The 9,165-nt window shown below is 49.7% G+C and overlaps 1 protein-coding gene and 1 non-coding gene across 8 annotated transcripts in view; one reads left to right on the forward strand and one right to left on the reverse strand.

The window, feature by feature from the left end:
• Mok (MOK protein kinase) overlaps positions 1-1,536 on the reverse strand; it is a 44,221-nt gene extending 42,685 nt beyond the window's left edge. For 4 of the 7 annotated variants that reach the window (XM_060388188.1, XM_060388185.1, XM_021645036.2 and 1 more), the window contains exon 1: positions 1,294-1,536. In XM_060388188.1, the coding sequence (XP_060244171.1) occupies positions 1,294-1,300 (7 nt within the window). In that variant the 5' untranslated portion in view covers positions 1,301-1,536. The remainder of the gene's footprint in view (positions 1-1,293) is intronic. The other 3 variants (XM_060388189.1, XM_060388186.1, XM_021645033.2) reach the window with 2 other exon arrangements.
• A 5,138-nt stretch (positions 1,537-6,674) lies between these two features.
• On the forward strand, positions 6,675-6,748 carry Trnai-aau (transfer RNA isoleucine (anticodon AAU)). Its single transcript has one exon. It is a non-coding gene; the product is annotated as a tRNA-Ile (tRNA).
• Positions 6,749-9,165: the final 2,417 nt, after the last annotated feature.

Here is a 9,165-nt window from a genome sequence, read left to right on the forward strand (position 1 = left end):
GCTGTCTCCCTAGCTTCAAGTCCCTGGGGCCTAAGTAGATACTTCCTGAATCAATAGTGGTGGAAATGTCATTATGTCTACCAGGAGCTCAGTGAAAACACACACACACACACACAACAAACAAACAAACAAACAAACAAAAAAACAACAAATACGTATGTCAATTAAACAAGAATACCAGAGCAACACGAGTACACAAAAATAAGACAAAACGATGAAAGATACAGAAATATGCACCTACCCTTCTAACTCTTGTGCACATCTGACGACGAAATACTTGGAGAGGAAATGATGAATTCTGAGTAGCATGTATGTCTGAGTGTGCACTAATAAGCAAACGCGTCAAGATTTGTGTAGGCTGTGTATTCTGATTGCAGCTTTCTGAGGCATCAAGGAAAACGCAAACATGCTGAACATGGTAGCACAGCTTGGAAGATGGAGGTGGGAGGATCACAAGTTCAAAGCCAGGCTTAGCTACATTCTAGTTCAGGGCCAGCCTGCCCTAAAGGAAAACACCTGAAGACGAAATGATAACCTTATAAGCACTATCGGAGAGAAGAAACGAATGCGCCTTATAAAGAGTAAATGAGATGACTTGTTTTTAAAATGTTATGTAATGAATGGAACATAGAAATTGCGGCACAGCAACTAAGACAGTGTAAATTTAATAGCATAACTCCAGCTAACAGACTCCGATCTTCACAGCAAGAGGAGCCGTCATCTTTCTGCACTTCTGGCTACAACTACAAAAGGCAGTCATGACGGCACAGCTTCGAAAACCAAACGGCGGTCCCAAGAGAATCAACCGGGCTAGCAGTCCGTTCGGATCCTAGGTTACCCACAAGCCCGGCAATAAGCCAGTTTTTCCGGCCCTTCTGTTTTCTGGAAGGATTGCCTCGTTTAACCAACTTCAAAGCGACCGTTTTCCATTCCCTGAAAGGACGCTTCACAGACACCACTGCCTAAGCCCAGTGGGAAGCACTCGGCCCGGCTTCCCTCTCCAACGCGTCTCAGCCGCCGTCCCCCAGGGGCCGGGGGCCACGCCGGGAGCAGGGCCGGGCCGGGGGCCACCCCGGGAGCAGGGCCGGGAGCGCTCGGAGCCCACAGCCGAATGCTTGAGACTGTTGGGTGCGATCTAACGAACGAACGAACGAATGAATGAATGAGTGAGTGAACGAATGAAACCACACTCAACTCCCCAAACTCCCGCACAATCGCCTGACCCAAGGTGCCGGAGCCGGACGCGCCGCCCCGCAGGCCCCGGGACCCTCGGCCCTCCCCGGCCCCACTCACTCTTCATCCTGAACTCGGATGACGGCGACACGCCCCGGTCGGCCGAAAAGAAAAGCGGAGACTGTGGTACCGGCCTTCTGCTTTCCTGAGGCGGCTTCCGGCTCGAGGACCTTCGCGGTGGTCCCTGGCTGAAGAGCGTTAGGACCTGGCTGCCATATTGTGTTCCTGTCGCCCTAGCAACCACCAGACCTTAGGGGGGAGGAGGAGGAGGAGGAGCGCCTGGGCCACCGCCCACGCATGCGCGAGAGGGCGCCCGCCGCCCGTTTACGCATGCGCAGCGCGACCTGCCTCCTCAGTTTGGTCGCTAAGCAACCCCTCTCCTGCTTTAAATTTAAGTACAGTTTCTTACCTTGGTGAGTAGGCGACCTTGGCAGGCTGCCTCTTCGCAGCCCTCCTGAGAATGTAGCAATGTGCCACCTGATTCGAGAGCAATGTCCTTGAGCTTTAACTGTTCTTGCCAACATCTACAGTTGAGCATCTGCCCAGCCTGGTTTATAGCGACTGCTATGTAATTTGTTAAGTCTTACTTTTTAATTCAGCAAACATTTCTTTTGCTACAAGCACTGTTGCAGGCATGGGGTAAAATGAAAAGCAGTGTAGACAAGATCCATTACCTCAAGTGGTCGCAGTGAAGACTAGATCAGATGCCGTATCCCCTCCTCACTCCCCGCCCCCAAGCCCCCACAGTGTTCCACCAATTCCTTCGCTGGCTGTTGCCTGAGGCCTGACAGGGTCTACCCCCACCGCGACTGCTCAATAAATGTTTGTCCAACAACCAGGAAACATCACCTCTCTGTCATTCCTGTCTAGGGACAAGCCTGATTTGAAGCGGTTGTTGAGGATCCATTGACAGGTAGATGGGAGAAATGCTTCGCTGACTTGGGCCGTAGAAACCATATGTGCTGTTGTTAGAGTCCCAGAATGGCAAAGGGGTTTGTCAAGGTCACCTACTGGTGGCCCCTGAACTCAGACACCAGACCACGGCGCCCGACTCCCTGTGCTCCCGCTACATCCAGGAGAAACTGCAAAAAGGGTTCCAACATGTACACATTTTATGGAGGATGTGCTTCAGACTGATCCCTGGAACAACGGATTTGTTTTAGCAAATTATAAGCAACATCTGAAAAACCCTGCTGTTCGACTGTCTTTTTTTTTTTTTTTTTTTTTTTTTTGTCTAACAGTTTTGATATCACACATGTGCAATGAAACATTTAAATTCTGATTTCCCTTTTTGTTTTCCACTTGTGCCCCCCCCCTCCCCAGAGTTAACAAGCAGGAGTTCAGTTTCTATAAGGAAAATGTGCTTCCCTCCTTGTGTCCAGGGCCTTACATCAGAATTTTAAAATGTAAAAAGAAAGATAGAAGAGGAAGGTGTGGACAGAGCTATAACCCAGGGGTTGAACACAGGTTTACTGTGTGCAAGGCCCTGAGTGGGCCCACTAGCCACTTAGAGGCATGGGCCATCAGAGAGAATAAAGCCAAGAGAACCAACTCTGAGCACTCTGAGGACTAGAGCTCCAGAAAAAGCAAAAGAGATAGAGATTAAGGCAGTTATGGACTCTCTACCACACAGCGAGATGTTTGTGCCTTTAGTCCCAGTGGGGGTGGCCGTGGAGGCAGGTGGATCTCTGGGCGTTCAAGGCCAGCCTGGTCTACATAGTTCCAGCTACGTCCTTGACCACTTCGGTTTTCCTGTAATGTGGCTCTTTCCACAGTTGCAGTATTCAGACCTTCTGATATGGAAGCAGGAGTCACCTCACGACGAAGTGGGAGGGTGGTGACAAGTCCTTAAAGCGTTAAGGAGAAAGGCTGCTGTCTCCCAAAAATGGATTCTGTCCCTGCTGTAGTAGCTCCCAGTGTGACAGCCTCGAGACAGACCTACAGAAGCACAAGGCTGGGCAGTCAACAAACTGTGGTGCTCAACTGATCTTCAGAGCTGCTGGCCAGCTGATTATTGCTTTTTCAATAGGTGAAACAATTTACCTCATATATGTATGTGTGTATATATATATATATATATATATATATATAAAAAAAAGCTAGCACAAACTTCATTTATTTATTTATTTGGTTTTTCGAGACAGGGTTTCTCTGTGTAGCCTTGGCTGTCCTGGACTTTCTTTGTAGACCAGACTGGCCTTGAACTCACAGAGATGCACCTGCCTCTGCTCCTGAGTGCTGGGATCAGAGGTGTGTGCCACCGCACCTGGCTTACAAATGTCTTTTAAAGATTTATCTTATTTTTAGCTAAGTGTATGTCTCTGTCTGCAAACATGAGTGCAGGAGCCTGAGGAAGCCAGAGGCATCACATCCCTGGAATCTGGAGCTGCAGGTCATTGCTGGAACTTGGACTCCTGTCCTTTGCAAGGGCAGCACCAGCTCTTAATCTGACTCCTCTCCAGCCCCAACACATATCCTTCACTAGATGTGCTTGCAGAATGTACAGCATGTTTTCAAATCCAGAGTCCCGAGGAACACTTAGCACAGCGGGCTTAGCATTCCAGATATCTGGTGAAGGCCTGCTCAGCGCCTCTACGGGCAGTGTGCATGTGGGCTCTCTACATCAAAAGAGTCACACCAGCAGGAAGATCACGACGAAGCGGGAGGGTGGTGACAAGTCCTTAAAGCATTAAGGAGAAAGGCTGCTGTCTCCCAAAGATGGATTCTGGCATGACATTGAACATTTCATGGGCCTTGAAAGACAGAGCACTGTGGCTTCCAATTGCTGAGTGACTTTCAGTCTCTATTCTAGAGGTCTCCACTTACTGATCTGAGGGCAGAAGCAAAATGTGATCACACACAAGGAGGATTCAACCCTTTCCAGGAGCTGCCGACAGATAATGGACATCCAGAATCCAAATGAAAGGTGAGTGAGCAAGGTGAACCCCTGGGGCTTGGAGGAAAGAGAACCAACACAGGCCAGGAGGAAAGGATTCAAAACAGGAGGATGAAGGTTGGGGAGATGAGCTGGGCCATGGCACGGAAAACAGCCAACCCAGATGACAGCAAGAAGCTCTGGAGGGAAATCTTCAGCTCAGAGCGACAAACACAAACCAACACACTGCTCTCTGGTCTCATGTATTTGACTGTTTCAAGAAGGATTCATCAATCCATGACTCTCATAGAGAAAACTAAGCAATGAAACACAGGGCAACACAAAAAGCTCCACCAGAAAGAACTATGTGGCTAGGGGTGCGCTCACTTGGTAGTTTGCTTAGCCTGGAAGAAGCCCCGGGTTCCCCAGCGCAGCAGCATAGAGTCAGCCTTGGTAGTGACTGCCTGTACTGCCAGCCACTGGGAGATGGGAACAGGAGGAACCATTAGGCTACTGGGTTGTATGGTCTCTATCTCAAAAAAGGGGACAAATGAAAAATCAGGAACAGGTCTATTTAAAATGCTGCAAATAGCTGAGCACTGGTGTCACACATACCTTTGCGGTTAGGGAGGCAGAGGCAGGTGGATCTCTGTGAGTTCGAGACCAGCCTAGTCTAGAGAGTGAGTCCAGAATAGCCAGAGAAAAAAAGAGAGAAAGAGGAAAGAAGAAGGAAGGAAGGAGAAGGAAGGAAGGAAGGAAGGAAGGAAGGAAGGAAGGAAGGAAGGAAGGAAGGAAGGAAGGAAGGAAGGAAGGAAGAGCAAATAAAGACATGCATCCACACCTTTAAGAAAATTTTAGACCCCATTTATTTAGCTTCCTGGCTTCTGAGTTTCGTAGGTCTCGGGTGCTCCCTAGCGCTCATTATTAGTCACCGCGGCTGGTGGCGTCCCTTTCGCTAAGTGGGTTTCCCCTGCCAGTTCCGACCCTTCCCTTGGGAAAGTGAGCTAGAACTCGCGGCATCTGCTGAGGTCGGCTTGACTGCGGCCTTCTGGAGTGCCAGACGTGATGGTGGGAGAAGAGTCACCCCATAAATCCCAGGAGATGGAGCAGGGACGCTGTAAGCAGATTGCAAAGAGGGGCGTTGGGAACCTGCCGTCGGTGACTTTCGGAGTCTTTCTGAAATCTGGGGTAAAGGGAGCACAAGAGTCACGTGGCCTGGACCTCGCCTGCGCCACCGTGAACTCCTGACCCTCCCCCTTCGTCTCCCGGTGTCTACTTCGCAAACGCTGTGGTTACAGGCGGGAGAGCCCCACCTCGCGCAGGTTAGTTATTTACTGGCTTGCAAAGACAGGGTCTGTCTGGAACTTGCCTCTGCCCGACAGTGAGCCACCTCTCTGTGGTTTTAGGGGAGTCTGTAAAGAGGTACTATCCTGGCCAAGGGGTTGCCAGATACAAAGCAGTTACCATTTTACTGTATGATACTGTCCAAACTTACACTAAACTGCCGGGGGTGGGGGGCTCAGTCTTTTGTTTGTTTTGTTTCTGAGAAAAGCTTGTCTTGTTCATTCCGGGCATTACTGTACTCAAGAACGATTGCTGACGGCATTTTGGAGCCAGCGTGGTGGCCCGTGCTTGTAATCTCTGTATTCGGGAAGCCGAGGCAGGTGAGTTGCTAGATAGGCTAAGCGTGTGGAGACCAAGCTGAGCCTCCCCTTCCCAACACCGGCTGGCAGACACTGAGGTGGACCGTGAACGCAAGCTTCCCACAGGCGCCGAGAAAACGAGGAGGGGGCTGCTGCAGAATAGCTAAGAACATGAAGGAAGCCAAAGAAAAATCCAGGAACTTATTGCCAAGAGATGTGGGCTGTTTACGTCGAGAGCTTCTACTTCTGGGTCTGAGTCCAGGCAAAAATAAATCTTTAAGAGTAACAAAAAAATAATCAGACCTTGAAAAAGAAAAAGGTAAGAAAGAAGAGAGAGAGAAAGAGAGAAAGAGAGAAAAGAAAGAAAGGAAGGAAGGAAGGAAGAAAGAAAAAAGAAAGAAGAAAGAAGGAAGGAAGGAGGAAAGAAGAAGGAAGAAAGAAAAAGAAAGAAAGAAAGAAAGAAAGAAAGAAAGAAAGAAAGAAAGAAAGAAAGAAAGAAAGAAAGAAAGAAAGAAAGAAAGAGCTTGCTTGCTTGAGAGTCACGGGCAGGAAGCCAGGGTCCCAGCAGCTGCTGGGTTTGATGTAGCCCTGCTAAAGGCGTTGGTGCACTGCGTGTCTCGCTGCGAAGATTTTCGCGGCTCTGGCCTGGAGTATCGGAAAGCCGCCTTTCTGTGGAGTCAGGCCTTGGACAGGCAACTGGTACTCTCCCTGGAGAAGGTTCTCTGTGGGAGACCTCCTTCTCTGGAGCTTGTGGGTGTCAGGGTTTTCTTCTGGTCGAGGAACTCTGGAGGCGGGAGCGCGTAGCAGCGAGCCGGGAGCGTGGGAGAGAGAGAGAGGGAGGAGGAGGAGGAGTCGGGCGGCTGGGCGCAGGGCGTTTAAAAATGCTTGTAGGCAGGCTGAAAGCAGCCACTTCGCAGCTGTCTGGCCGGTTAGCTCAGTTGGTTAGAGCGTGGTGCTAATAACGCCAAGGTCGCGGGTTCGATCCCCGTACGGGCCAGAGCTGGTGATTCTTTTTCTTAAAGAAGAAAGTGCATGCGTTTTGAAAATTTAAGCCACTTACTGCTGCTCCTTGTCGCCTGCTGCACCAGTCACTTGCATAGGACATCATAGGTTAAGCGTTCAAAACTCTCTTACCCAGCACTGGTCATCCGGGACGTTTCCCAAGCTCCTCCGGTGGTGCTACTCAGTGAAGACCAGGATGGTCTCGGTGTTCATGGAGTTCTTGATGCTGCAAGTGCAGGTCAGGGCCACGCCTTCCGCGGGAGTTTACCGCAAGCCGACTGCCAGTGCTGGGCGGTCCCCTCTGGGCCAGCCAAGGAGCGTTGCGTTGTTTTCAGAGACTGCCCACCAGTCTAGAAGCCTTCGCTTGCCCCTGCCTGCCTCTTGGTTCTGCATTTGGAGGCAGGCGCCAGTGGACAAACCTCTCAAGGAATTCCCTAGTCTCTGGGCCGGTCAGGGGTGTTTAACAAAAACCAGTTTTCTAGACTCATCACCCTTCAGCTCCTTTGTGGGTACAGGGTGTGTTTTGCATTTTGCTTTCCGTGGCACAGGCTCACCTAAACAAGCTCCCCCTGCCTCCACGCCTGAGAGCTAAGATTACAGGCATAGGCCACTCCGCCGGGCTGCTCTGTCTTTCTCTCAGATATGATTGGACTCCGAATTAGACAACAGCTCAAGACCACAAAGTTCACCGTCTTAGTAAAGGCTTAAGATGCAGTAAGAGCTATGGAGCTCCTGTAATAAGTAGGACTGTTGTTATTACAAACAAAATGAAAAGAAATGGACTCCTGGCGCTCCGAATTGGTGCCTGCATCATCGTGTCTTGGATGTAAGTTCTTGGTGCTTGGTTAGACCCAGGGACACAGCCGGGAGTGGAGCTGGGCGTTGAGATTGGATCTCAAGCTTACCTCCCACGGGTGGGGGTGGGGCATTTTCCCTCTTGTGAACGTGGCTGTCTGCACAGAGCCGTGGGGTGGATACAGCAGGAATTAAGCAGTGACAAGATCAGCCCAAGGAGAAGAGAATCGTTGTTTCTGTTTTCATTTTCAGAGCTGGGCATGAAGCTAGGCCTCTAAGCTCTGTCCCAGTCCTTAGGACTGTGGGGTTTTTTTCACAGAAAAGCATGAGTTTTCTGTAGTAGCAAACACGGAAGAGGACCGGCTGAAGGACGGGCTCTTCTGGCGAGGGTAGAAAGAAGCAGCTGTCGTCCTCTCGAGGCTTTGATTCTCCAGTAACTGGACTCTCTTGCGGGTGAGTGCTGTGTAACAGCAGGAGGAATAGCTAGATTGCTACCTTCAACACACACATTTGCGGGGTTCAGAATACCACACTGCAAGCCGGCTGTCCTGGCCTGCACCTTTAATCCCAGCACTCTGGAGGCAAAGGCAGGAAGTGAGGCCAGCCTGGTCTACAGAGGGAGTTTCAGGACAGCCAAGGCTATACAGAGAAAACCTTTCTCAAAACAAAAATAAAGGAAAAAAAAAATAAAAAGCAGTGCAGTATCAAAGTTATTTGGGACTTTGGAGATGGCTGAGTGGCTAAGCTGTTCTGTTCCTAGCACCTGTGTCAAGACACTGACAACCAGGGAGTCGGTACCTTCTGGCCTCCATTGGCACTTGCACACAAGTGGTATTCACTCACCCAAACACAGGCACAGAAACCTTTTAAAATACTTTAAAAATTATTTTGAGCCAGGCAGTGGTGGTGCAGGACTTTAATCCCAGCAATTGGGAGACAGAAGCAGGTAGATCACTGAGTTTGAGGCCAGCCTGGTCTACAGATCGAGTTCCAGGACAGCCAGGGCTACACAGAGAAACCCTGTCTCAAAAAATAAAATTAAATTAAATAAAAATTAAAAATTCTTTTGAAGCTAGGCATGGCAGCGATCACATTAATCTCAGCTCTTGAAGTAGAAGGAGCTCTGTGCTGGGGTCAAATGTGTACACCACCTCATCTAGACCTCTGTTCCTTTATGAAATGCTATTCAGTATTCATGATGGAATCATGCCTTCTGATAACCCGTCCTGTGTCTGTTAATTTGAAACACACACATCCTCCCATTCAAAAGTTAACTTTTTCCCCTTTTCAACAGGCTCAAAGAATGTTAAAAAAAAGCCGGGGTGCTGTAGCACACGCCTGGTTGCAGCGCTCGGGGAGGCAGAAGCAGGCAGAGTTCGAGGCCAGCCTGGTCTACAAAGCAAGTCCAGGACGGCCAAGGCTACACAGAGAAACCCTGTCAAACAAAACAAACCAGAGTTGATATAACGGATAAGGGGCTAGTTCTAGGCTTGGGACTGGAGAGAAAGTAAAAGAACAAGTGGGCATGGTAACTAGCACCTGTAATCCCGGGACTCAGGAGGCCGAGGCTGGTGGACAATGAGCTCCAGGACAGCGTGGGTTACAAGAAGCTGTTCC

This window comes from Meriones unguiculatus, chromosome 7 (genome assembly GCF_030254825.1).
Source record: "Meriones unguiculatus strain TT.TT164.6M chromosome 7, Bangor_MerUng_6.1, whole genome shotgun sequence".
Lineage (NCBI taxonomy): Eukaryota > Metazoa > Chordata > Mammalia > Rodentia > Muridae > Meriones > Meriones unguiculatus.